This window comes from Symphalangus syndactylus, chromosome 12 (genome assembly GCF_028878055.3).
Source record: "Symphalangus syndactylus isolate Jambi chromosome 12, NHGRI_mSymSyn1-v2.1_pri, whole genome shotgun sequence".
Classification (NCBI taxonomy): Eukaryota; Metazoa; Chordata; class Mammalia; order Primates; family Hylobatidae; genus Symphalangus; species Symphalangus syndactylus.
The window spans coordinates 137,836,267-137,863,969 of record NC_072441.2 but is presented as its reverse complement, the minus strand read 5'-3'; the positions used below and the strand labels follow the sequence as shown (position 1 = coordinate 137,863,969).

Below are 27,703 nucleotides of genomic sequence, written 5' to 3'. Positions count from 1 at the left end.
CCTGGCTGGAGTGCAACGGCGCGATCTCTGCTCACTGCAACCTCCGCCATCTGGGTTCAAGCGATTCTCCAGCCTCAGCCTCCTGAGTAGCTGAGATTACAGCCGCCCGCTACTACGCCCGGCTAATTTTTGCATTTTTAGTAGAGACAGGGTTTCACCATGTTGGCCACGCTGCTCGCGAACTCCTGACCTCAGGTGATCCGCCCGCCTCAGCCTCCCAAAGTGCTGGGGCTACAGGCGTGAGCCACCATGCCCGGCCAAGAAAATATTTTTGTTTTAAGTTTTTCCAACTATTTCAAAAGGTAAAACTCATTCTTAGTTCCCAGGTTGGCCAAAAACAGACGCGCAGGATGGCCAAGCACCATAGTTTATCGTTTGCCCATAATAATCGGGTTGATTCGACCAAGGTTTCCCTCCCCCAACACCGTGGAGCACTGGAAAGCACGACGACCAGGTCCCTTGGTTTACCACTGCGCACCGCACAAGCCGCCCGGTGCATCCGGGTAGCGGGATGCGGGTTGGACCAACGAGAGGGTGGGCGGGGCGGGGCCAGAGTGGGCGGGACAGTGGGGAGGAGGGCGGGCCGAGTGCTGGCTTCCGGCGGAAAAGCACGCGAGCAAGATGGCCACCACCAAGCGCGTCTTGTACGTGGGTGAGCAGGCGGGGTTGCTAGGCGGAGTCTGAGTGAACGCGACCCCCAGAGGGTCGGGGCGTGGGGTGGGACGTATCTCTGAACCAAGAGGACGGCGTGCTGCTGTCAAGGCCAGGTCTCTGGCGGTAGTGCTGGCGGTAGCTCTGGCTCTGCTTAAACTCCTTCAAAGGTTTCCCACTGTCCTCAGGAAAAAGTGCAGACTCCTTAGCAGTAGCCACCTCTCCAGCTTCTTTGCTTTGCTTCCTAATTCGCTGGGTCTCCCGAAAAATGACCCACTTGCCCCCAAGGGTCAGGTTATTTCACACCTTTGGGCCTCTGCTTTTGCGACTCCCTTGCGGTGAACAGCCTTGCCACACACCTCAGGTGCGTGAACCCGAGACGGAATGATTATTCTGACTTCCTTCCTAGCCCGCTGAGCTCCAACGAGCCCCGAGGAGCGGTAAAGGAATCTTATGGCCCTCCAGATCCTCTCGTTCATTTGTTTACAAACATTCAGTGCAGCGACGGCTCAGCCCCAGCCCCTGCCATAAAGGGAGGAGTTCCCAGACTAGCCAGAAAAAAAGTGGAATTAGTAGCACACTTTTGATGAGCGCTGTAGTGAGGATGGATCATGATGATATGGGCCTGGCTACGGGACAAATGACCCATCCATCTGGAGAAGTGAGGGCAAATTCTGGATGCGGCGATGCCAGAGCTGATGAGCAGGAGTTAGCTACGTAACCGAAGCAGAGGCAAGGCTGTTCACTGCAAGGGAGTCTCAAAGGTGTGAAATAGCCTGACACTTGGGAGCAAGTGGGTCATTATTCGGGAGATCCATGAAATTAGGAAGCAAAGCAAAAAAGCTAGAGAGGCGGGTACTTCCAAGGAGTTTGCACTTTATCCTGAGGACAGTGGGAAGCCTTTGAAGGAGTGTAAGCAGAAAAGTTACGGGTTCAAATCTGCATTTTCCTAAGATCGTTCTAGTTGGCTTTGTGGAGTTGATGGAATGGAGGCAGGGAGGTCAGTTGTGAAGCTATTGCAGTAATCCCAGGACTAGATGAGAGTCTGAAAGAAGGGCGAAGAGAGGAATATTTTTCAAAGTATGGGTGGGCAGAGATGAGAGGGGGATGTTTGTGTTCCCAAAGAACTGAATGGAAGGATCCTGTCCCCTGGCTAGCATGCCAACTGGGCTGCAACGACTTCTGCAAGAGTATGGAGATCAGTGGCTCAGAAGGCCCTTGGCTTATTTGCAGGTGGACTGGCAGAGGAGGTGGACGACAAAGTTCTTCATGCTGCGTTCATTCCTTTTGGAGACATCACAGATATTCAGATTCCTCTGGATTATGAAACAGGTGAGTTAGTGTCTCTCACATTCAGAATCCTCTTACTAGGAAAATACCTTAAAAAAATTAAAGTCACATCACAATTCTAAATATGCATTCTAAATATGGTTAGTATACGCTACAGGAAAGTTCAGGAAGGTGACTGGTGACAGTGATCTCGATGGAGAAGGAATGTTCTGAGGCCATGTGGTTGTGAACTCTGAATGCTTTTCAGAGTCTTCAGCTGTTGGGTTGAGATAAGACAGATTTTTCAATAGACCAGTAGGGAGATAGGTTTGAACTACATCGAGATTTGAATGTTGTTTTAATCTACCTAATGGGAACCCCATCCCATCTGCTCCTTCTGGGCAGCTGTGCTATTAAATGAGGCAGCAGGAAAGCCTAGCCCCATAATGGGGGCGGCGAGGGCGGGGGTTCTTGGCCTCTGCACCCCTGGGTGGGTTTCCCATCGATTGGTATCACAATCACAGTTCAGTTTTCTGTTTTACCTTTGTTGTCATTTTTAAGATTATAGTTTTAGGCCTAGTTTTATCATCAACCTTGCATATGATTGTTAGCAAGGTCTTTAAACTCTCTGGGCCTGGGGAATCTTTATCTGCAAAATGATAAGGTTGTATTGGCTTTCTAAGGGCCCTTCTAGTCTCTGAGTTCTATGATTAACATTATTGTGCTTGGTCTTTCTAGTTAGTTCAGCATTTTCCTGAAGATAAAGACTGAGCATCTTTATCAGGTTTTAGGATTCATGCTTTATGCACAGTTGATGCGCAAAATATATATTTAGATAGATAATTGACAGGTGAGATAACTTTATTTTTCTAATTGCCTTGCATGCAATGGTTAAGGTTTGAAGTTTGGCTTTCGTAGAATAATTGAATACTTATTAATTAAAAATACAGTTTATTATTCAGCTATGTCCATTAAAAAAACAAAGTTTATCATTGCTTAAAATATTGTATAAGAAGAATCAAAGAATGAGATTCCTTCTTCCTAAATAGTGATTGGATAGAACTTCTGGTGTTTGGATACGACATGTAACTGACTTCACTTTGTGACCATCCTGTTTCTTCCCACTACCCCACATAGTAATTATTTGTTTTTGTTTTTCCATTTTGTAGAAAAGCACCGAGGATTTGCTTTTGTTGAATTTGAGCTGGCAGAGGTGAGAGTCTGTGTTACTAGTGTCTAGTCCTTGGTTTGTGATGTCGTTACTGATTACAAAGGAAGCTTTTCACCGTTTGGTTAGGTTGTTGGGCCTTAGGCTGATGCTGCCAGAGAGATCAGAAATAAGCGCTGTTCTAAGGAAAGCGTCTCTCACATAATCAGACTGGACTGTGAATAACATGTCAGACCTTCTGCCAGGCCCTCCCATTCTTGCCCTGCAGAGGAGCTACCTCCTGCACCCCTGTTCATTGAGCATTCTTGCCTGGCAGTAGTGATGATTTCTTGTGCCTTCAACTAGATGGCAAATTGTTGCACCACCAGCTCTCAAATCAGCCAGGAAGTGCTCTTTGTTAGAAACACACACAACCTAGGCAAGAAATGTAGAGGTGGCATTTTTCTGGATTTTTGCTACTGAGCATGTGTTTAGACACCATAAGAAGCATTTGGCTGCAAGCCTAAACTTGTATCTTTGTCTTTTCTTGGCAGGATGCTGCAGCAGCTATCGACAACATGGTATGGCTGGGAATCTTAAATCTAACTAAAGTTGCTTTTTGGTGGTACAGAGTCATATATCAGTGTTCTGGACTTCCAAAGTTACAAGGTTGCATGGGGAGGTAAAAATTCTCACGTAAAAATATTCACTGTGAATTAATCACTTATAAAATTAGTTCTTACTCAGACTCCTTCCCCATTTAACAATAATTGTAAGTCCTCATCATCCTTGTTGACCAGTCTCTCACTGGCTGTCCCATGTTTAGGATAATTTGCAGACACAGTGCAAATTGATTGCACAGTGTAACTGCATATTTTGCAAAACAGCAGGATTTCATGAAGTATTAGACCAATTTACAATTGAGAAGAGAAATTTAATTATGGCAGGTGCAAATCACTGATACAAATGACTTGGATATTCTGGAAAGGTCCTTGGGACAAATGATGATGCTCTTTAGTATTTGTGCCCTCCTTGAGATCCTTTTAGTTTTCATGTCTGATAATAAGTGCAAAGATACCATACTGTTGATAGAATTTTGTTGGAAAAATAATACTTCAGTGCCTGTTACTTTTCTTTCTTTCTTTTTAACTGTCTTGAACTTCTGAGTTCAAGACTTCTCAGCTTCCCAAGTAGCTGGAATTATAGGCTCAAGCCAACAGGGCTTCCTGGGCTGCCTGTTACATTTTTTTCTACCAAGTTACATTTCTTTCTACCAATTAGTGCATAGTTAATCCTGAATATTAATTGTAAGAAACTTGTTTTTATTATTTTTAGTTTCATCACAGTAATTTCCCAGTCAACCTTTTAAGATTTTTCACTTTACCATGAAATCTTCATCACCACTTCAAGTGGAGTCACCTTAAATGACCTTTCCTGGTACCGATTATCTTTGGATAATGAGATGTTCTTTTATTCGTTGTTCTGTTATCCATGCACCAGACATATTCCTCAGCTGTCAGAGATCATTTTTCTTTCATTTCAAAGTTTATCTTGACTTTTGAAGGTGAACTCAGATACTGGGAAACTGCATTTATTTTTGTAATTTTGGAGTGTTCTGAACCCAGAGTTACTTTTGGTAATACAGGTCTTTGTGTGCTGCTGTGAAAGAAAGGGGTGTGTATGATGGTTCTAGAGTTCCCTGAAACCCACAGGTGGCTTTGGGGTGGCTGCATAGCTTACTGGTAGGGGCCCAGGGATTAAGGGAGGACAAATCATGAGTGTATCTCAGAAGTAAATGGAAAGCTGGCTGGCCCTCTTTTAACCTAAGAGAGTTTAAGCAGCTGGATTTTCAATCTTTTCAGAATGAATCTGAGCTTTTTGGACGTACAATTCGTGTCAATTTGGCCAAACCAATGAGAATTAAGGAAGGCTCTTCCAGGCCAGGTGAGTAGGAGCAACTTCCAGATTCCCTGTGATGTTCTGCAGTTTGGCCTTAGTTGCATTTTTTGTCTCTATTTACTTGGAAGTAGATGCTAAATGCTGCTTCTTGGTAGACAGGAGTAGATGATGGTTCACATTGGGAAGGGCATGCACCACCTTTGCAGAGAAACAAGTGAGTTTGAGCTTCCCAGCAAAGCCAGAGTGATTGTTTCTGTTACGAGAGGAATTCCTGCTTGAGCTCATCTTTCCCAGTTTTCTTGATATTCCATTCCTGGGGTCTCCATCAAGGGCTGAAACCAGCAAAGGCTACACCTTTGCTTTCGGTGGAGCTATTTTCCTTAGCCCTACTGAGAGCTGGACCAGGGCCGACATTCTGTATGGGAACTTTCCTTACCCCCGGGAGTTCTCAGTGGGGAACTGTCTGGCATACAGGCCACATAGCATCTTCCACTTTGCTGACCAAAGCAGCTACTTTTCAGTTCAATCTGATCGCTTGAATGAACATTTGTTTGATTCTTTCCTTTCAGTTTGGTCAGATGATGACTGGTTGAAGAAGTTTTCTGGGAAGACGCTTGAAGAGAATCAAGAGGAAGAAGGGTCAGAGCCTCCCAAAGCAGAGACCCAGGAGGTGAGAATGAAGCTCCTGCTTCCAGAGGACAGGCCGGCACTGTCCACAGGAGACTTTTTTTTTTTTAAGTTTTAATGGAAATTTGCCAATATGTATATCAAAGCGGAGGGAATGAATGATGAATTCTTAGTACTTTGGTAAAGTCAATGTTGAGTTCTTAGTACTTTGGTAAAGTCAATATCAAGTGAATTCAAGGGCAAAGCTTTGGGTCCCTCATCCATGTTGTGTTCTATGTGATGAGTGTCTCAGCTCTGCTCAGGTATGGATTTGTGATTGTCAGCTGACAGGGAGGAAGCTGAGGTACCCCTCTTCACCCCTCCTGATCAGTCCCTCTCCTTCACTGAAGAGTTTGCCACGAGGGTCATGGTCTTCCTATTCCTGTGCTAATGGAGGGGAGACAGAATAGGGTAGTGGTCCCTTCCTTCAACCTGTACGTGGGTTCAGGGTTCTCCAGTCCTATGAGAACCTGCCGGGGCACTTCCCCCTGATTCTCAGCATAGTCTCTGACAGTTGCTTCCTGGGCATCCCCTCCTCTGGGTACTTTGTGAATGTTGACATTCTTATGTATTTCTTTCTTGGCTCATGGTTTCTCTCTCTTCTCTCAGCTGAAACAGTAGCAGTCTATCTCTAATTTTATGCAGCCTCTCTTATGCTGTTGACCTTCATGGTCTCTTTCTAGTCCTGAGCTTCAGATATTTCTGCCTGCGAGTCTCATAGGCAGCTTAAGTTTGCCTAAAATGGATTCCCCTGCTTCTCTAATCCTGTCTTCCTGTGTTCTCACTCTTGGCTAATTTGCCACCATTCATCCACACATTGAGCCACGCCAGAAATTCGAATGCAAATCAGAACTCATAAAGTGGCCATCACAGTCAGTGGAGTCCTCCTGGATCATCCTGTATCCTCTGCTTAGTCTTATCTACTTGGAGCACAAAGCAAGACCCAACATCTTCCACTGTCTTCTGAGCACTTAGGCCTGAGCAAGAGGCTGCCCCCTTGCTTCCATGTAGCCAGCCATTGTATATGCAGGGCCAAGCACAGAGGGAGGAGGTGGTGGTACATGGATGGGTCTGCCTAACTAGAGGACAGTGGGTGGGCTGGAACTGGCATTTGAAGATACTGAGAGTTGTGGATCATGGACCAGAAAAGTGCTGTTCTGTGACTGTGAAGCAAGAGGAGGAAGCAGATGCATCTGAGGGCAAGCATGATGAGATAACACGCCCGTGTATGGGGCTCAGGTTAGCCAGTGCTGAGACCTCCTGTTGCTGGACGTCCAGCTGGGTGCTACGGCCGTGGCTCCTGCCTCCTGCAGCCCTGTCAGGGCCCAAGGCCTTCCCCGTCAGCACTTGCTCCAGCCTACTCACTGGAGTTGTGTTCTGGGTGGGTGTGTAGAATACTCGCACCCCTACTTAGGGCGTCAGGGAGCTCTCTCTAACTAGTGATTTCTTCTGCACCTAGGGAGAGCCTGCTGCTAAAAAGGCCCGGTCAAATCCTCAGGTGTACATGGACATCAAGATTGGGAACAAGCCGGCCGGCCGCATCCAGATGCTCCTGCGTTCCGATGTCGTGCCCATGACAGCAGGTGAGCAGGACGCTGTGGTCAGAACGGCGGGGTGCTGGTGGCTGAGCAGTGAGCCTTTCCCAGGTTCTTGCCGCTTCACTTCCTGTGTCCTTGATATTGCTTCTGACCTAAGTTGATTTGAGGCATCTCAGATCCTGGGATCTAGTAACAGATAAGTCAGAGCAGGTGTTTTTGAAGCTTTGTAAGTGCTGGCTTACTGTTTTTTAATCATTTTTTAAAAACACAAGTAAATAATGTATTCATTTTTTTTAAAGAATACCATATACATATATTCGAATAATATTTAAGACAATAAATTGAAAATTCATTTTCCCCTCTCTATATCCAGTCCTGAATTCTAGAAGTAACTAGTGCTTTTATTGAGTATTCTTTATAATTTATTAAATATTGACTTCTCTTTTTAATTTAAATTTTATTATCTAGACATACAAAGAGTCAATTCAGTTTCACAAAGCTTGTTTTGAAAAAACAGTCGTCCCCTGGTGCTGTCCCTATGCCCTGCTGCCAACACCATTTGCTGCTGCTCAGAGGAGCGGATTTCAACTCTTAGGTGTTTTGATTTTTATTTCCATGTTGATAACAGTTTTATACTTCTACTTCTTGTTTTCCATTTTAAACATTATCTTCTGATTTTCTACTTCAGAGGACAAAGAATTAGTTTTTTAAAATCCCCTTCCCTGCCCCCTCATCTTCCCTGGATAGGTACCATAATTTTGGTTAGGTCCTAAGTTATTTTAACAATGTAAGCATCATGTGATAACTTCCTTTCATGCACAGCATTTTGTTTTGCCTGGAATTGATAATTGCCTTGTTTTTGCATAGTTTTCTATGTAATCATTCCTGATTTTCTCCCAGACTCTCCTGCTGGGGGCTTTGCATCCAGGTGTCTGCATCTTGTTAAGGGGAGATGAGGGCAAGGCTGAATGCCTCAATATTCAGTATATAAACTTTCACATAGTCTCCATTTGTCATTATAGTACCTCAGCCCTCACTATGTGTAGGATGTCCTAGTCCAGAGACCCTCTGCTTTAACCTACCAAAGACTAGACCCCCAGCTGGCTACCAGGTTGGAGAGGGGTAGCCCCCAGCTGCAGAGTCAGGGAGAGGATCCCAAAGATTAACCACTTTCTTAAACAGGCTTTCAGCCAAACTTACTGTCTCCAGGATTACCTGCACCCTTTCCTCTGAGCTTTTGGAGTGCAAATTGAGTTGCTTCTTGGCTATTACCAGCTTAAGATTCAGCTTTCTCGGGTCTGCTGTATCATTTAGGACTCATCTATTTGTTTTCTAACTTCAGAAATTTTGTTGCTGTTGTCTCTTCCTCCCCGCTTTTTAAGTTTATTTTTTGGCTATTTTAGCCATTTTAAAGTGTACAGTTTGTTAGCAGTAATTACTGTGCTCAAAATTTTTGAATCATCCTAAACAAAACCACTTATTAAAGGTACCTATTAAATAATAACTCCCCATTTTCTCCTCCCCTTAGCTTCTGATAACCTCCAATCTTTGTGTCTATGAATTGGCCTATCCTAGATTTTTCACATAAGTGGAATCATACAGTAGTTGTCCTTTTCCGCGCCTTGCTGATGTTGTATAGCATAATGCCTTCAAGGTTCATCCTTGTACCATGTATCAATGCCTCATTCCTTTTTGTGGCTGAATAATAATACTCTGTTGTATTTGGATAAATATCTTATTCATTTGTTGATGGGCACTTGCACATTGTTTTCACCTTTTGACTATTGTAAATAATGCCTGTGTGAATATCCACATATATGTTTAAATCCCTGTTTTCAATTCTTTTGGATATATATGCCTAGGAGTGGAAATGCGTAGTCACATGGTAACTCTGTATTTAACTTTTTGAGGAAATGCCAAACTATTTTCCACAGTGGCTGGACCATTTTACATTTCTACCAGCAAGGTATGAGTTTCAGTTTTTCCACATCTTCTCTTTTTTTTTTTTGAGACAGAGTCTCACACTGTTGCGCAGGCTGGAGTACAGTGGCGTGACATTGGCTCACCGCAACCTCCGTCTCCGGGGTTCAAGTGATTCTCGTGCCTCAGCCTCCCAAGTAGCTGGGATTACAGGCGTCTGCCACCACGCCCAGCCATTTTTTGTATTTTTAGTAGAGACGAGGTTTCACCATGTTGGCCAGGCTGGTCTCAAACTCCTGACCTTGTGATTCGACCGCCTTGGCTTCCCGTAGTGCTGGGATTACAGGCATGAGCCACCATGCCTGGCCCACATCTTCTCTTAACAGGTGTGAAATGGCATCTCACTGTGGTTTTTAATTTTATTCCCTACTGACTAATGATGTTGAACATCTTTTCATGTGCTTGTTGACCATTTGTATATCTTCTCTGGAGAAATATCTCTTCAAATCTTTGGCTTATTTATTAACTGGATTGTTTGTTTTGTGTTTTTAAGAGACAGGGTCTTGCTCTGTCTCCCAGGCTGGAGTGTAGTGGTGAGATCATGGCTTACTGTAGCTTTGAACCCTTGACCTCCAGTGATCCTCCTGCCTTGACCTCCCAAAGCACTGGGATTACACCATGCCTGGCCATTTTGTTGTTGAATTATAGCAGTTCATTATATATTCTGAATATTAAACCCATGTTAAATATGATTTGCAAATAAGCATTCTCTCATTCTGTGGGTTGCTTTGCCCTCTATTGGTACGGTTCTTTGATGCACATCTTAAATTTTGATAAAATCTAATTATTTTTTCTTTTACCTTTGCTTTTGGTGTGACATTTAAGAAACCATCACCAAATCCAGAGTCATGAAGATTTGCCCTTATGTTTTCTTCTAAGATCCTTTGGTTTTTCTTTTAAAAAATCAGTTTCCTACCAGTTTAGTATGGTTTTGGAAGGGAACAGAGCTAGAACATGTATATTCAATCCCCTTTCATCAGAATCTCCTATAGTCCTGGCCGGGTGTGGTGGCTCACACCTGTAATCCCAGCACTTTGGGAAGCCAAGGTGGGCGGATCATCTGAGGTAGGAGTTCTAGACCAGCTTGGCCAACAGAGTAAAACCCCATCTCTACTAAAAATACAAAATTAGCCAGGTGTATGGCACATGCCTGTAGTCCCAGCTACTAGGGAGGCTGAGGCAGGGGAATGACTTGAACCCAGGAGGTGGAGGTTGCAGTGAACTGAGATTGTGCCATTGCCCTCCAGCCTGGGCGACAAGAGTGAAACTCCATCTCAAAGAAAAAGAAGCCCCTACAGTCCTTACAAGGTTAGTATCACAAAGGTTTAGAATGATTATCTCTTATTTTAAAACAAAAATACGAACATTAAACAAAAGTTTTTTCGAGGTTTTGTTTTATTTTGTTCTGTTTTTTAACCCCCAGAGCTTTTTCCTTTCTCAATTCCAGAGAATTTCCGCTGCCTGTGCACCCATGAAAAGGGCTTTGGCTTTAAGGGAAGCAGCTTCCACCGCATCATCCCCCAGTTCATGTGCCAGGGCGGTGATTTCACAAACCACAACGGCACTGGAGGCAAGTCCATTTATGGGAAGAAGTTCGACGATGAAAACTTTATCCTCAAGCACACGGGACCAGGTAGGAGCCAGTTGTCATGTGGTGACGAGGGAGGCTGGGCAAGGGTGGAATGGCCAGGCAGGATGGAAGGACAGGTTGTGGTTCTGGCTGACGGACTAAGAGTCTGGAGGAGACCCAGCCACCAGACACAGGAGAACCATGCAGCCTTGCTAGGGTGGAGTTGGCTTGTTTACATGCAGGTACTGTCCATCCCCCAACTGTGTCCACACTTCGTATTGGCCCAGCTTGGATTCTGTGGTCTGCTGTTGCAAGCTCTTATGCCCTCAACCCCACTGCTCTCCCTGCCCTCACCATCAGATTTACTCAGTAAAATCTCAGTGGTTAGTCCCCCAGCAACTAGAGAAAAAACACAGAATTGTACTGAACGATCCCACTTGAAATTTATAACTATAGTTCTTAAGGGGGCCCTTGCCAGCCTGACCAGATTTCCCTACTTGATGCTCAGTCCCAACCAGAGATGATGTGTCCATGCCTGTCTTCACTTCTGAAGCCCTCATATCATCACCTTCCCACCTCATCTAATGCTTCACCTCCTGCATCTCTCCACTCGTGCATGCCCTTTCTTCCAATTACAGGGGATGAGCTGTCTCCTAGGCCAGCCCCTCCACCTGTGGACTGGATCCTGTCCCTCTCCTCTACTTAGGAACATGGCTTCTAAAGTTGTCCTCTTCTTGTAATCCGTTTCCCCTGCTCTGTTAGATCAGTCTATTAGCATGAAAGCATGCTGTTATCAACCTTTAAAAAAAATCTTCATCCAGTTGCTGGGTGTGGTGGCTTACTCCTGTAATCCCAGCATTTTGGGAGGCAGAGGCAGGCGGATCACCTGAGGTCAGGAGTTGGAGACCAGCCTGACTAACATGGAGAAACCCCGTCTCTACTAAAAATACAAAATTAGCCGGGCGTGGTGGTGTGTGTCTGTAATCCCAGCTACTCGGAAGGCTGAGGCAGGAGAATCACTTGAACCTGGGAGGCGGAGATTGTGATGAGCCGAGATCGCGCCATTGCACTCCAGCCTAGGCAACAAGAGTGAAACTCCGTCTCAAAAAAAAAAAAAAAATCTTCATCCTTGTACTCTTGTTCCCTCTCCAGCTATCACCCATGCCCCTGGTCCCCCGTCTTTTTTCAAGAAGTAAAAGCATAACTTCTTGAAAACATGGTACAGACTTGCTGCCTTTGCGTTTTCTCTAATCCCTTCTAGGCAGACATCTAGTCCCATCTCGCCATTGAAACCACTCTTGCCAAGAATACCAGTAGCCAGTTCTTGGCGACCATCTTATCCCACCTCCCAGATGTTATCCCACCTCCCAGGAGCATTTCATACTGCAGGTTGAGTGTCCCTTTCCTGAAATGCTTGGGACCAGAAGTATTTTGTATTTTGGAATATTTGCATTATACTTACCAGTTGAGCATCCCAAATCTGAATATCCCAAATCTGAAATGCTCCAGTGAGCAGTTCCTTTGAGTATCATGTCAGTGCTCATGAAGTTTCAGATTTTGGAGCATTTTGGATTTTGGATATTCACATTTGGGATGCTCAGCCTGTACTAACTCTGTTCTCCTTGACTCCTTCTTCACTTGGCTGGCAGGACTCCTGCCGCTTCTTGTCTCCGTTTACCTAGATGGCTGCTTTTTCTGTCTTTGCTGTCTCCTTTTCCTGACCCTTAAACACTGAAGTGGCTCAGAGCCCATTCTTTTGTTCTCCAGAAGCCTGTTACCCTGTGCTCCCTTTTTCTAACTGGTGGTTTGTAGGGCCCCTCTTTACTATACTGAACTGACATGTGTAGGTGATATAGCCCACTGACCTACATCGTTATTTTAAAAATCAGTATTCGTCTGTAACTATAATAGGGAAGAACATCAGAGGAAATAAACGAATTTGTATAATAATTGAATATGTTTCCAGATGTACATGCTTAAGTACAGCTGTGTCAGAACACAAAGTAAATTATTCAGGCGTCTGCCCCTGTACTCAAATGCAGCAATTAGAAATGCAGACGGGAGTGTCAGCTGGCAACTTGGATACCACTAGCAGTGATGCTATTGGGGATACGGCTTTGTGAAATGGTAGATAAAGTTGATTAGAGTCCAAAGTAAAGAATAATCTGTTTATTTACATAGCAGTTACATTCCTAGAAGAGTCCATGCACAATCAACAGCACTTCCAAAACTTTGGGCTTATATGTATAATGGAATTATGGTTTAGGTGCAGATAACTGTAAACACATTTTTTACCTACATCAATATCTGGCAGGATATTTGTTGTCTTGTTGTTGTTTGGTTTTTGTTTTTTTGAGACAGGGTCTCTTGCTGTTGCTCAGGCTGGAGTGCAGTGGTGCAAGATGGCTCACTGCAGCCTCAACCTCTCCAGCACAAGCAGTCTTCCTGCCTCAGCCTCCCAAATAGCTGGGATTACAGGTGCATGCCATCCATAATGCCCGGCTAATTTTTATGTTTTTTGTAGAGACGTGGTTTCATTATATTGCTCAGGCTAGTCTGGAACTCTTAGCTTCAAGTGATCTTCCCACTTCAGCCTCCCAAAGTGCTGGGATTACAGGCATTAGCCACTGCGCCCAGCTTCTAGCAGGATGTTTTTAAGGGCCAAGAGGATATGAGACAATTCATTGTGCCAGACATTGCAGAACATCTAGCGTTCCAGACCCCACCTGCTAAATGCCAGTAGCACCCCCACAATATTTCAGACAGTCAAAAACACTTTCAAGCCAGGCATGGCAGCTCACGCCTGTAATCTCAACACTTTGGGAGTCTGAAGTGGCAGCTCAAAGCCAGAGGATCACTTGAGTTCAGGAGTTCGAGACCAGCCTGGGCAACATAGTGAGACCCTGTACCTACCAAAAAAAGAATAAAAAAATTATTCAGGTGTGGTGGTGCATGCCTGTAGTCTCAGCTGCTTGGGAGCTGAGAGGATTGCTTGCGCCCCAGAGATTGAGGCTGCAGTGAGCTGTGATTGCACCACTGTCCTCCAGCCTGGGTGACAGAGCGATCCCCATCTCAAAAAAAAAAATAAATAAATTCAGATTTCCAAAGGTTTCCTAGGGACAGGACACCAACCCCACTGAGAAGCAGTGCCCTAGGCAGTCACACCCGGTCCCAGAGCTTTCAGCAGTATCTCTGAGTTAAGCTTGTGCACATTGGCGTCTGCATGCTGATGACTCCCTGAGCTCCAGACTCCTATCCAACCAACTGCCTGCCTGTTGTCTTCACTGGATATCCCGCGAGCATCTCACACTTCACATACCTAAAACAGCTCTTGGCCTTCTCCCCTAAACTCTTCCTCCCCTCTTCCCTGTTTCAGCAAATGACTCCACCATCCACTTAGCTGCTTGATCAGAAACTTAGTCATTGTGGACACACATACCTACATGTACACATACACAGACACACACGTATACATGTACATTCTCTTATGTGACAAATGTCCATGTTACCAGGCCTCACTGTCATAGCTGTCATTTTGAATGGCTCTTTTCCACTGATTGTGAGCTCCACCAGAGCTTGGACTGTGCTCTGCTCGTCAGTGTTCCCAGGGCTTAACAGGGACCTGGTTGCCAAGCAGACACTTAGTTGTTAAATAAATGAATTAATGAAAGAACAGACCAGTATAAAGTGATTGAAACACCTCACTTACCGTTTCACTGACTATTAACTGAATCAAAGATAAGGCGGCCACATTTGCATGTGATCTGTGCATCCCCGAGTCTGAGCCTGACTGGCTGAAGGGCTGTCGACAGCCTGCACAGATGTCCTTTAATGGCTGGTAGCCAGGGTTGGGGGAGTTGATGGTTGTTCTCTCCCTCAGGTCTACTCTCCATGGCCAACTCTGGCCCAAACACCAATGGCTCTCAGTTCTTCCTGACATGTGACAAGACAGACTGGCTGGATGGCAAGCACGTGGTGTTTGGAGAGGTCACCGAAGGCCTAGATGTCTTGCGGCAAATTGAGGTATGTGGCCAGGAATGGGCCTCCTCCTCACCCAGGCCACTGGAGCACGGCCCTGTGGGAGGGCTGGAGAGTCTCTGTGGCCTGAGAGAGATGGCCAGGGGCTGTGTCCAGGGGGAGGGGCTGCTGCTGCCCAGGTTCCGGGGTGGAAGTGGGCAAATGGGCAGGCAGGAGTTGGTATCCCTAAACCACTGTTAGTCTCCGGCCTTACTCCCTCACTTCTATTCTGCCACAAAGGCCCAGGGCAGCAAGGATGGGAAGCCAAAGCAAAAGGTGATCATCGCCGACTGTGGGGAGTATGTGTGAGGCGGCACTCTCTCTGCCTCCCCGTCCACTCTTGTCCCTGCACATCCAGGAAGGAACTGCCAGCCTCAGAGGACGCAGCACCGAGGGTGCCTGTTTGAAGCAAGCAGCATTTGGGATATGAGCCCTTCCTCAGGGTCCGCTTGGAGCAGCTCCTCTGCAGGCACAGCCTGGACTATTCCCAAGCGTGGCTGTGGGCCCAGGAGCCAGTGCAGGTGCTCCCCTCCACCATAGGCAGGCTGTGCAAAAAGCCACTGGCTTTTCTCGGCATTTGCTGCTGGGCCTCTCCTGGGACTACCAGTGTGGCTGTTACGTGTTTTCTTTGCTAAAATAAACCCTAGTTCTTATACTGCTCCTGCTGCTAGTTCTTGGGAGTTGTCAGAGATTGTGTCTGTGGCTAAGCCGGACCTCTGAGGCAGGCTGGTGAGTGAGGAGAGCAGAGCATCTTTTCCACAGCTTTCATTTCCTCCCTTGGGCTGATCCCCTTAGATGTCAGGTGATGTATCTTCACACCAGGCATCCTTGTCAGGGCAATGGAAATTAAAGACAGTGGAAAGTTCTGGTCTTCTGCTGCCTCTGCTCCTAAACCCAGCTGCCGGTCTTACAGCCAGCAAGTGTACTGTCAGTGGTTCATTTGTTTATTTGTTCACTTTCACCCTACAGATTTTAAAAAATGAAATTTTTATAACTCAAAGTGCCTTCTCTGTGCCAAGTACTATGCCTGTTTGTCAGGAGACAGGAGGCCAACAAACTACATGTGCCTAATCCAGCCCACTGCCTGTTTTTATGAATCAGGTTTTATGGGAACACAGCCACATCCATTTGTTTACATATTGTCCATGGTGGTTTCTTACTGCAGTGGCAGAGTTGAGTAGGGGGATATAGACACAATACAGGCTATGGTCCCTGTATTAGGGTTTTCTAGAGAAGCAGAACCAATAGGATGTGTATATATGTAGAGAGAGAGAGATTTATTTTAAGGAACTGGCTCAGGCAGTGGTGGGAGCTGGCAAGTCTGGAATCTGCACAACAGACCAGCAGGCTGGAGACTCAGGAAAAAAACTGATGTTGCAGTTCAAGTCTGAGGCAGTTTGGAAGCAGAATTCTTCCTCCAGTGATCTCAGTCTTTTTTCTCTTAAGAATTTCAACTGATTGGATGAGGCCTATCCACATTATGGAGGGTAATCTGCTTTACTCTCTACTGACTTAAATATTAATCCATCTAAAAAATAGGCCAGGCATGGTAGCTCATGCCTATAATTCCAGCACTATTGGGAGGCTGAGGCAGGAGGATCACTCGAGCCCAGGAGTTCAAGACCAGCCTGGGCAATGTAGAGACCCCTATCTCTAGGAGGAAAAAAAAAGCCAGGTATGGTGGTGCACACCTATAGTCCCAGCTACTCAGAAGGCTGAGGTGGGAGGATCGCTTGATCCTGGGAGGTTGAGGCTGCAGTCAGCCATGGTCATGCCACTGTACTCCAGCCTGGGTGACAGAGTGAGACCCTGTCTCTAAAAAAAGAAACCATCATCACAGCGACATCTAGACTAGTGTTTGACTAAAAACTGGATACCATGGCCTAGCCAAATTGACACACAAAATAGACCATCACAGTCCCAAGGCCTAAAATACTTATTGTCTGAGCCTTTACAAGACAGGATTGCCAGCCACTGAAGAGAACAAATGGTCCCAACCCCTGCTGAGCTCACAGTCTGGTTCTCCTGTGTGCAGCCACTTCTTGGAGCTGGCTTCTCTCCACTCCCCCTCCAGATGCTGGTCAGCCAGGCAGTTGTAAAGAATCTTATCTGCTGAAGGCTCTTAGCAGGGACTGAGCCCTGTAGCTGCTGGACACCTCCTGTGGGTTGGGCCACTCAGACCATTCAGAATCCACTGAGCTGAGCTTTTGCATCTTGGATTGAGATCTGGATGAGCTAGGAGGCAGGAGAGGCTGCGTGGTCCTCATGACCCTAGGATAGCTCTTGCTGAGGGATGGTGGCATTCTGCCCTACCTCTGGCTCCCATGTGCCGACTGGACTTTCTGAGCTCCAGCTGCTACAGTTGGCTGAGTTTCAGGCTCCAGGTAGCTGGGATGTACCACATGGTTACCCCTCACCCCTATGGAGCTTCCAAAAGAGACCCTCCCTCAAAGCACAGCCCCTTCTCTGACTGCAAATAATGGCCATCAGAGGTCAGTCACAGGTGTTAGGCAGGCATCTATGAAGCTGGGGATGATAGCACTGACTTCAGTGCTTGGACGAGAACCAAGTGAGAGTGTGTAGAAAAAGCACAGCCAGCCTCCCATAAAAGGACAGACTTCTGTGACAACCTTGTCACTCTGTTCCTCCCTGATACTCTGGGGAGGTGGAGGCCAGTGGGCAGTTCTGGAAGCTCAGCAGGTTTGGAGCCATTGGGTATGGACTCCTCTCCCAGTGTTCCACCTGGGTGTCTACAGATGTTATTGAATGCACACTGGAACCCTGCACAGGTAAACTGAGGCTTTAGTGGCGTGACTGCCAAAGGTCACACAGGGTGGTTTGCCAGAGCTGAGATTAGAAGCCCAGCCTGTCTCTCTTCAGTAGTAATGGAGTCCTGGGAGGTTTACTAGGCTTTAGCCTCAATCTGTGGTGGCAGGGTCCACAGCCCTGGGGAGTGACACAGTCATGGTCCCCATGATTGGCCAGGACCTTTGTGGAGAGACACAGGAGACAAGACCCTGCTCTTCTAGGCCAGAAGGGAGGGGAGCCCCGGAGCTGGGCAGTGGCATGCCCCACAGCCTGGCCACCTGCTTCGGCTACGCACCATGCAGCAGCTGCGCCTGGCTGCCTTGGGAAAACTCTGACCTCTCTGGGAAGTGGACCCAGTGGCTCTGTGGGCGTCCTTTCCTGTAGCCTGGAGAGCAAAGCGGCTTTCCCTGGGACTGTGTGGCTCCTGTCCCAACTGGCCTCCCCATTCCACATTCCCATTGCTGGACCAGCACCAGGACTGGGCACAGGGCTTCCTTTTGCTGATTCATTTCCCCCCTAACTCATTCAAGAGTTGAGCCCCATCTGGGTCCCCACATGCTGGCCCTGAAACAGTTACAAAGGCTGAAACCAGGGATGGCAGGCCCAGGATCAGTGCTGTGGCTGTTGGAGTGTCCTCTCCAACAGCATGACAGCCGCCTTCAGGTGCTCCCAGCATCTGCTGCAGTCATGGCAGCCTCACAGTAACCTCTGAAGAAGGAATTATAGAACCAACTTTTTATTGTTGAGAATGGAGTCTTGTAGAGTTCAGTGATGGGAAACTAAAGTAGAAAAAGCACATCACAAAGAAACGTATATAGTACAGTGTGATCCCAATTTTGTAAAAATATCTGTAATATGTAAGCATAGGTATTTGTATATCTTAAGAAAAAAAGCCTAGAAATAAAGTCACAAAAATATTAATAGTGTGTTAATTGTGGGACTGTGGTGATTTGAATTGTATTTTATTTTTTATATATCCCACTTTCCTCCAAAACTGTATTTTTTTTTTTTTTTTTTTTGAGAAGTGAAAGACTTTTTTGAAAAGGGGGTCAAGTGCCCATCCAGTGTTCCTTTCAAAAAGGGGGCCAAGCAGTTGACCTGGATGGGCAGTTCCCCCATGCAAATTGCCGCCCAAGACACCTGGTGGGTACAGACCTCTCAGCAGGACATGGGATCCCGGTGTCTGGGAACACAGGAGCAAAGTTTCACAGCCACTGCCACAAGTGACACTTCCTAGGCCTTTAAAGGCTATAAGAATACAAGTCCTGCCCTCCTAGGGATGTCATGTGTAGATTGTTTAGGAAAAAGCACAGCTCTGAAATAAATACATCATCACCTGCAGAACACATTTTGGTTTAATGGACAGACATAGAAGTGGCTCAAAAATAAGCAAATTCATTTGTAATAATACCAGCAAGTACCTATTGTTAAGCATTTATATGTCAGACATCCCAAAGATTTGTGTACATATTTAATTTTTATAATAGCTTTGGGAAGAAAGAACCAATATCATACTCTACAAAGGAAGAAGCAGAACTAGGACTCAAATCTATTTAGCACCAAAAATCTGCCTCTTGCTACACTGCCTCTATTCCTGTTTATTTGGACCCTTTCCAGAACATGTTACTTCCCTGCCTCAGTTAGAAGTTAGTGACTATGAATCCCCTGCTGACTTGGCCTCAAGGCCAGTATTGAACTGCAAGGACCAAGACTGCTGGGCGTTCCTCCTTCGCCTGTTGTATATGTCCTCTCTTCCTGTCAACTGTCATTGGTTTCTCATTGCTGTCAGTAGATCTAAAACAACCACCACTGTCATCCTTCCAACCCTCATCTGGTGCAACGAGATAAACAGGCCATGCCCTAAGCAAAGAAAAGGGAAATGGTGGTATCCGGGCTGCCAGCCTGGGCCACCCGCTGCAGATGCACACGCTTGGCTCAGCAAACAGATAAGGATTAAATTCATGGACTTTGTGTTCATTCACAATTGTTTCATTGCTCAAGGGATTTTTCTATTTTATTTCATTTGGTGACTATCTGGATGATAAAAGTTGCTGAAAGTCTGATGGCCAACTAGGTAGACAAAGCCTTATGTTTTTCCATTGTTCTGTATGAACCAGGAGGATCACGGCTCGTATTGGTTCCTGCTATGCACAGCTTGATTAATGGGTAAGGTGTATTCCATATCTACAAACCTTCAGGTAGTTTACAGACCTTCTTGGTGCACCCCTAACTATGCCAGATCATTGGCTGGGCACTGAAGATACAGGTGGAGTAAAAAATTAGTTGTCAAAATAACTGGCTAATTTAAAATTTACAATTGCCTAGAAGACCATCTTTGATGTTAAGAAGGAACTGTTAAGTAAATACTAGGATGGCAAACAGGTTCCGTAATTTCGTTTTGTTGAGACAACAGTTTTGCTCTTGTCACCCAGGCTGGAGTGCAATGTTGTGATCTCTGCTCACTGCAATCTCCACCTCCCAGGTTCAAGCAATTCTTCCTCAGCCTCCTGAGTAGCTGGGATTACAGGCATGCACCACCAGGCCCAGGTAATCTTGTATTATTAGTACAGACGGGGTTTCACTGTGTTGGCCAGGATGGTCTTGAACTCCTGACTTCAGGTGATCTGCCTGCCTTGGCCTCCCAAAGTGCTGGGATTACACGTGTGAGCCACCGTGCCTGGCCAGGTTCCATGTTATGTGCCAACTCTGCTTCATGACAGCCACCAGAGCCCCACATTCAGGGTTATGAGGCTGCTTCTGGCTCACTGTGAGGAGTTGGTAGACAGATTCTTTGGCTGAAGGTTGTTTGGAGATCAAAAAGTGCAGATAGAAAATGGAGGCCCAGATAAGGAAGCCACCTACAAGGCAGGTCTCCTCACATCCAGGCCAGAGCTGAGATCCCTGTGCTGATAGGAAACTCTCCAACTTCCAGACAGCCTGCGGCCGCCCTTTGTGTACATGAGAGGGTCTCTTCCTCTGCGCTTGCACATGGAGGCCCTCCCTGGTCCAGGTGGAGGGGCTGCTGTCCCCCAGCGTGGCCCCAGCCTCCACCCCTGCTGTGGGACCAGCTCTCCCCAGGCCCCTCCCTGGGGGTGCAGCACGTGAACTCCAGAGAGGCGCATCCTTGGGCCTATGGGTAGGTGGAAACACCCTGCTGGGCTGTGCCTGTGGATGGGGCGGGCCCAGGATCTGCTTTTAATGACACGGTTTGGGCAGCTGGATTCTGTCTGTTCCAGCAGGTAAATTACAGGCTTAGCAAGTCAGAAATCAAACACTCCAACTCCCAGTGGCTGCTCCAAGGAGAACAGCAGTTTCCGAGAACAGCAGAGGCTCCCCGCCCAACTCAGACTAATTACTACTTGTCACTCCCTGAAAAGGACCTTTTCTTTGACTCACAGGCCCAAGACACAGGACAGGGCTGCTGGGCACCCAGGGTGACAGTGACTTTGGTGATCAGCCTGTTTTTGATGGCCCCTGGCCTCACCCCAGACCTGGCCACAGGCTGCCCATGTTGCCGATACATGCTCGGGCAGGGATGGACTGCTCCTCAGCATGGCAGAAGATGGCAACCAGGTTTCACTTTACATCATATCTGTTGGCAGTGGCTGTGCTGATCATTTGAAAATTCCATTCAGATTTGGAAGAAAAACATTCCAGATTGATTACTGATGTCTGCCATGCAGAGGGGAAAGGGAAATGATGGCATCTGTGCTGTGCGTTGTCATCCTGGGCCACCCAATGCAACTGCATGCTTGTTCAGCAAAAGGAAAACTCCGCAGAGCTGAGCTCCTGATGGGGCAACATAGTGGCAGATAGATGGGCCAACTGGAAGCCCCAAGACTTTTCTGTTTCTCCAAAGCAAAATGTCCATGCACTTATATGTCTTTCCTAGATGGCAGAGGCAAATGCAAAGCAGGAAGACAAGGGAAGATAAATGCCATTGGCTTTAGCCGTAAATCATGCTGTTCACTCAGCTTTTTCTTGAGTTGATTCCACATGTCTACCTGTGGCCAGTGGATTGGTGCTTCAGATCCATGAATATACAATACTTTAGGGGGTGTCCAGTTTTATACCCCACCTTGCACCTCGGAAGGGCAGGCAATGGGGAGCCAACCAGACCCTGACTACACATACCACACCCTGCGATGGATGGTGAAGAGCTCAAGGTGGCCAACAGTGGGCTCCAGGTGCCTCTCAGGTCATTCCACATCTATCTCACGACCTGGGCCAGTAAGGGGCATGGATAGGACCTCAGACAGGACTTCCGTGCCAACCCCAAAGAACCGGCCAGGACATGCCTCCAGGGGAGGGGTTTGGGTTTGGGTAGAACACTGCTTGATGATTGAGACCACCTGGGCTGGAAACAGGACAGTCACACAAATGCCTGGCAGGGCAAGGGGAGCATAGGAGCCTGGCATGAAGGAGAAAGGATCATGTACATGGTTGTGAGGGTCCTCCCTGGCAATGCCCCGGCCTGGGGTCTGGCTGGGTTTGAGGGTTTCCTGCTTCTGAGGGGCCCGATCCAGATGAGAAGGGCAGCTGCAATAGGGCTGGGCGGGTGGGCTCAGTGGCAGCCACAGGCCTTGACCACCATGTTGCGGTGCTTGCGCAGGATGACGTTGTTGCTGCTGTCATAGTAGAGCACAGAGGTGGCGCTCAGCTTGGTGGGTGCACAGCACGCCTTGGGGACTGCGTCTGGCGTCATCAGGTGCACCTGGCCAGGAAGGGGGCACAGGCAGGGGCATGAGGCCAGTGGCCTCCTCCAAGGACTCACCCAGCCCCCCACCCAGCTCCACCTGCTCCCCGCCCTGGCCATCTCCAGGCCACATGGGAGCAGCACAATAATAATAACTATTAACAGGAATAAGAGCAGCCCTCAGGGCTCCAGGAGCGGGAGCCGTAGTAACACGCAGTGCCCAGGGAGGGACACATGGCAGGGGGTGTGGGGCAGGTGGGCAGGGCACTAATGAGGGGCCTCGAGTCCCAGGCCAAGGGCTCAGACTTCCTCCTGGGGATAATGGGAAGGAGAACCACATGGTCAGGTTTGTACCTTAGTGAGGTCCCCGAGGGGGAGCCTGGAAGGACCACTTTCTTCTTTTGGCCCTTCAGACCCCCCAGAGGCCCTGCCTCCCACACGCTGGCCTCCCTCCCCAGTCTCTGGGAGGCCAGGCCTCGGCCCCTCTCCTGTGGCTGCTTCTCCCAAAGGACTGCATCCGCCCTCAGCACTTCAAGGTCCTGCACGTGCCCGTACCTCTCCACTCCCCGGGCTCAGCTTGGACCTCTCTTCTGAACTCCAGACTTGCGGATCCTGCTCTGCTTCCCACTTCTGCACTTGGGGTCTAATGAGGCCTTAGTGGAACATAGAATTCCTCCCTCCCTGACATCATAGCTCCCGCCTGGGAGGCCTCCTGGATGACTCCTCTTGCCTCCTCCCTTCCCTGGGAGCAGCCCCTGGCTCAACCTCCACCTCCGTGCTGCCTCGGACTACCTGCCCCGTCCAGCTGCCATCACCTGTCAGGTGACCACAGCAGCCTTCACTCGTCCCCTGCTCCCCCACCTTCCACCACCGCCCCCACCCCCCATCCCAGCCTCCCCCAGCAGCCAGAGAGAGGTCCTTCTGCAGGGTGACGTGGACCAGAACACTGCTTTGCTAAAGAGCTCCGACAGCCTCTTGGGTTACTTGGAATAAAACATCTTCATTCAGACCCCCAGGCCCTAGGGGAGCCGGCCCTGCCCACCCTGGTGTCACCTCTCTCTGCCCTCCTCCCACTCACTGCACCCAGCCCCTTCTCCCTGCTGGCCCTGAACCCGCCAAGCTCACTCCTGTCTTAGGGCCTTGGAATTGCTCCTTCTGCTGAACATTCCTCCTCCAGCTGCTGACTGGCTCCCTCCTTCTGTGGAGAGGCCAGGCCCAGTCTCTCTCCACTGCTGGAGCAGCTGCTCTGCTCTTCCTCACAGGAGGCATCAGCTCCATGGTTGTTTTGCTTTGGACAAACCAACAAACTGACAGCCTCCCCCAGAGCACAGCGCCTGTCTGTTTGCTGCCCAGCAGGCTGTGAGTGCTCACTTTAGTTGAGCCCCTGAGGGGCAGGGGCAGAGGGGATGGAGTCTGGGAGCTGCAGGTACAGTCACCTTCCCGCGTGCCTCCCTCACATGCAGCCTTGAGAACCACACGGCATAAAGGGTGGCTGGGCCGGGCCACCCCACACGTCCTCATCATCCCTGGGCCTTTCCAAGGAGGCGGCTCCAGGTGTCCAGCAAACGCCACTTGACTGCCCAGAAAGGAAGCATTATCATAAGTTCAGAGCAGCTTTTGGTAATTTCTTTCCTCTCACACCAAGGCATTGCATGTGCACGTGTGTGTGTGTGTGTGTGTGTGTGTGTTTATTTTAGAGACAGGGTTTTGCTGTGTTGCCCAGGCTTGTCTTGAACTTCTGGGCTCGTGTGCTGCGATTACAGGGTGAGCCACCACGCCTGATCAAGGCATCACCGTTGAACCTCCTAAGAAGAAAACATAAGGCTGTGCAATACCAGGAACTGGGATTCTAGGTAAAAAGTTCTAGAAGGAAGCCTCAGTGCCAGAATCCGCAAACACACAGAGCACTCAGCGGTGAGCAGCACCAGTGATCCCATCAGAAGCCTGCTTTCGTCATTTAAGGTTGCCCCAGACACCGAGGCATCAAAAGCCAGGGGATCCAGAGAAACCACAGATGGCCAAGAGAGAAACTGGGGGAAAAGCCAAAAGGTTGAGAGCCACACCATCTAGAAGCTTCCTGCCTGCGGTGCGGCACAGGTGGGTGAGTGCACACGCACATCCCGCACACTGTGCACGCATATCATGGGTGGTCGGACTTGCCAGCGTACTCGGGGGCCCGTGTGTTAAGATCGCACAGCCCCACACAGTGTACACATCTATTTCATGTGCTGTGCCTCTGAGCGCCGCACGCAGGTGCGTAAGTGTCCCACAGGAGTTTGTTCGGTGCATAGAACAGGCACATATACACGACTGTTCACGTGTGTCCGTGTTTGGGTGGGAGTCTACGTGTAGTAGTGTGGCTGTATGAGGACCAGCTCCTGCAGAGCTGTGGGAAGTTAGCGACGTTACTGACTCTGTGCAAAGCCCCCTGAGACGCGGAGCAGGTGGCCTCACTGCCCCTCCGGCCGGCTGGACCAGACCCCTCTCCGCAGGGCCCCCCACCCCAGGGGGCTGGGCAGGATGGGCACGGTACTGACCAGGGACTGCAGGATGGCGTGGTTGGTGGCGTTCATGCAGGAGTCCAGCGGGAAGGAGCACTCCCCCTCACAGTAATAGGCCGAGTAGCCTTGGGGGGCGATGACCCAGTCCTGGGGGGCAAGGGAGAAGGTGAGTCCCATCCATGTGCCCGTCCCTGAGCCTCAGGGCCCTGAGCCTCAGGGCCCAAACCCATCCTCCACCCCTGCAGGGCCGTCTCCCCCAGGAGGCTTAAATCCACCCAGGAACCCCCAGCAGACAAGGCTGGGCAGGAGCTCAGGCCCAACATCCCCCATCTTCACTTTGCGTCCCCTCCCCAGCCGGCCCTCCCCTGCCCACGCCTCCCAGAGCTGCAGTCGCAGCCGATGCAGGGAGGTCTCAGTTACCCTGCAGCAATAATGACAGCTTAGTTGGTTGATTCAGTCTTCATTTTCATGGTTTAAAAAAAAACCCTTTCTCACCATATTCTCACTTTAGAAAACTTAGAAAACACAGAAGAAAAAAATACATAAGAAAATTGAAGTCACCCATGATTCTATGTCCTCCCTACAGATTCACTTCTGATCTACAGGTGGTGATTGTCATTTCAGAAACAAGGAGAGTCAGCAATTACCAGCCAGCCGAGGTCCTGGAAGCTGACGTAGAGCTCGTGCCGCCGGCAGACCTGCTGGCCGTGGGAGCCATGGATGTCATCTGCAGGGACAGAAGAGGGGCAAGGTCTTTTCTGGGGTTCCTGCTCTGTGTGGCTACTACAGGGTACCAGGGTGGGGGATGCCCCGATGAGCACATTTGTCAAATAAATGAATGACAGGAAACCATTTGGTCTCATAAAGCCCATCCCTGGAACTCTGCTTGTGCCATGACCCAGCTCAAGAGCCTGCCATGGCTCCCAGTGGCTAGAGTGACACTGTGCCCAGTCCTCCCCTGTCCTTCAGCCTATGAGCGTCTTTATGCTCCAGTAAACAGCCCAGCAGGACCCTCAGCCATCCTGTGCCTCCTCCTCTCTGGAGACCCCTGTGACTCCAGCCCACCCTCTCCTGCCACACCCATTCCCAAGGTTCAAGTGGCGCACGACCAGGCCAGTCAAAGGCCGACTCCCTGGGAAGGAGGGTATGGGGTTGGGTCAGGCCTGTCCCTGATCCTGAAGGGCTTGGCCCAGTTGGGGAGAAAACTTCGCATAAGCAACCGAGGATCCTGCAGGGTGCCCAGGCACAACCACAGGTCATGAGGGGCTGCGGCTCCCAGGGAAGGGGCAGCTGATTCTGATGGAGGCTCCTGAGAAAGACCTGGAGGAGCCAGGGGGAGAGAGGGGGCCTTCTGGGCAGCAGGGACAGCCAGGACAGGCCTCTGGAGTGCCGGTCACCAGGGTGCATCAGGGCAAAGATGGTGTCAGGAAAGGTGGCTGGAGAGTGGCCGTCAGCTTGAACCGACCTGAGCCTGAGGGCTCTGGGCCACCATTTGCTTCTCGCCCTGCCTCTCAGCCAGAAGCCCGCAGGGCCTCGGCCCCAGCCTGCCCGACCCTCACCAAAGATCCCTGGGAGTCGGTTGGCCTGCGGCAGCTCGTTGGTTTTCTTCGGCTGCCTCCTCCTCAGTGGCCTCACTGCCCGAGGGGTGCGGATGGGACTCGGACTGGCCCTGAAGAAAGTGACCACGAAAGGCTGTTGGGAGCGCGGGGCCCGTTGACCCAGCAGGCCGGCCAGGCCAGGATCCACGCTGTGCCCTGAGACAGAAAGGAAAGAAGGGTCACTCACGGGCAGTGGCCCTGCAGCAGACACAGCAGGGGTCTCTGCCGGGGCCTGGGCAGGTCCAGGAGCGTGGAGGCTGAGTACCCAAGGGGTCCTGCTGAGACTCAGTTTCCACATCTGAAGCCTGGAGTCCTTGGTCCAGCCCCAGCCAGTCCACATCTCTCCTGGGGGCAGATTTGGAGGAGGTGGGGGGGTGGAGGGCCTCAGTGACCCGCAGGTGGTGTTATTAGTGACAGCTGTGTCACAGGCATTTGTGAAGTGTTTTACAAGTTGGAAGATTTTTCCCACGGATCACCTCATTGGGTCTTTACAGTAACCCTGCAGCTCCTACTTCACAGGAGACCCAGAGTCCTACTGCCAGTGACTCTGAGAACCAGCGCTCCCACCTCGGTCCGAGGACCCCGAGGCCTATGTTCTGTCTTCTGTCCCGCACTTTCTGGGGTGTGAATGTCAAATTTATCACCGAGACAGCTCATGGCAGCATCTGCCAGGTTTAGCGAGTGCTTGTTCTGCTGGGCACAGCCCAAGAGCAGGGCACTAACTGTCCCCCTGATGCCCACAAGGGAGATGCCAGGCAGAGCAGAGACATTGGAACCAAGTCCCAGAGCCCAGGTTTCAGCCTGCGGCAGTCTCATTCCAGAGCCCAAGTTCTTATGCACGAGCTGGGTTTATGGACAGAAAAGAAAGAAAGAAAAGGCTGAAGCAGAGATCTGACTTGGGCCTCAGACCCAGGAGGAGTGACGCCTGTAAACAGGGGATTGTCCCCCACAGCCGCTTCCAGACTGAGGATGCCGCTGAAAACATGATAACTAACCCTGGAGATGCCAGGCCTCACCAATAAAACTGTGTATCCTGTACTTGTTTGGATTTCAATAACCTTTCTACTGTAAAAGCAATTAAGTAAAGAAACTTTTGAGGCCAGACAAGTTGGCTCACACTTGTAATCCCAGCACTTTGGGAGGCCGAGGTGGGAGGATTGCTTGAACCTAGGCATTTGAGACCAGCCTGGGCAACATAGTGAGACCCTGTCTCAACAAAAAAATAAAAACAAAAATTAGCTGGGCATGGTGGTGAACTACCTGGGAGGCTGAGGTGGGAGGACTGCTTGAACCTGGGAGGTTGAGGCTGCAGTGAGGTGTGATTATGTCACCACACTCCAGCTGGGCGACAGAGTGAGTGTGT

The 27,703-nt window shown here is 49.0% G+C and overlaps 2 protein-coding genes across 7 annotated transcripts in view; one reads left to right on the top strand and one right to left on the bottom strand.

Annotated features, from left to right (window-relative positions):
- The first annotated feature begins 557 nt into the window (after positions 1 to 557).
- On the top strand, positions 558 to 25,594 carry PPIE (peptidylprolyl isomerase E). Of its 6 annotated transcripts, XM_055255212.1 has the most exons (11): positions 581 to 652; positions 1,885 to 1,983; positions 3,090 to 3,133; positions 3,622 to 3,648; positions 4,930 to 5,011; positions 5,536 to 5,636; positions 7,092 to 7,215; positions 10,598 to 10,783; positions 14,601 to 14,743; positions 24,204 to 24,338; positions 25,367 to 25,594. In XM_055255212.1, exons 1-10 carry the CDS (start codon positions 622 to 624, stop codon positions 24,309 to 24,311), a joined length of 945 nt encoding a protein of 314 aa, XP_055111187.1. In that variant the 5' UTR covers positions 581 to 621; the 3' UTR covers positions 24,312 to 24,338; positions 25,367 to 25,594. The 6 variants fall into 6 exon arrangements, with proteins under 6 accessions (XP_055111189.1, XP_055111188.1, XP_055111187.1 ...); XM_055255214.2 differs by lacking the exons at positions 24,204 to 24,338; positions 25,367 to 25,594 and adding an exon at positions 14,978 to 15,397 and having other exon boundaries at positions 558 to 644; XM_055255213.2 differs by lacking the exons at positions 24,204 to 24,338; positions 25,367 to 25,594 and adding an exon at positions 14,978 to 15,397 and having other exon boundaries at positions 558 to 652.
- The window catches only part of BMP8B (bone morphogenetic protein 8b), a 31,958-nt gene continuing 23,137 nt past the window's right edge, over positions 18,883 to 27,703 (bottom strand). Inside the window, exons 4-7 of the mRNA XM_055255200.2 lie at positions 26,302 to 26,496; positions 25,390 to 25,469; positions 24,779 to 24,889; positions 18,883 to 22,259 (exon numbers count right to left, since the gene is read on the bottom strand). Coding sequence (XP_055111175.1) covers positions 22,110 to 22,259; positions 24,779 to 24,889; positions 25,390 to 25,469; positions 26,302 to 26,496 — 536 coding nt within the window. The 3' untranslated portion in view covers positions 18,883 to 22,109. The remainder of the gene's footprint in view (positions 22,260 to 24,778; positions 24,890 to 25,389; positions 25,470 to 26,301; positions 26,497 to 27,703) is intronic.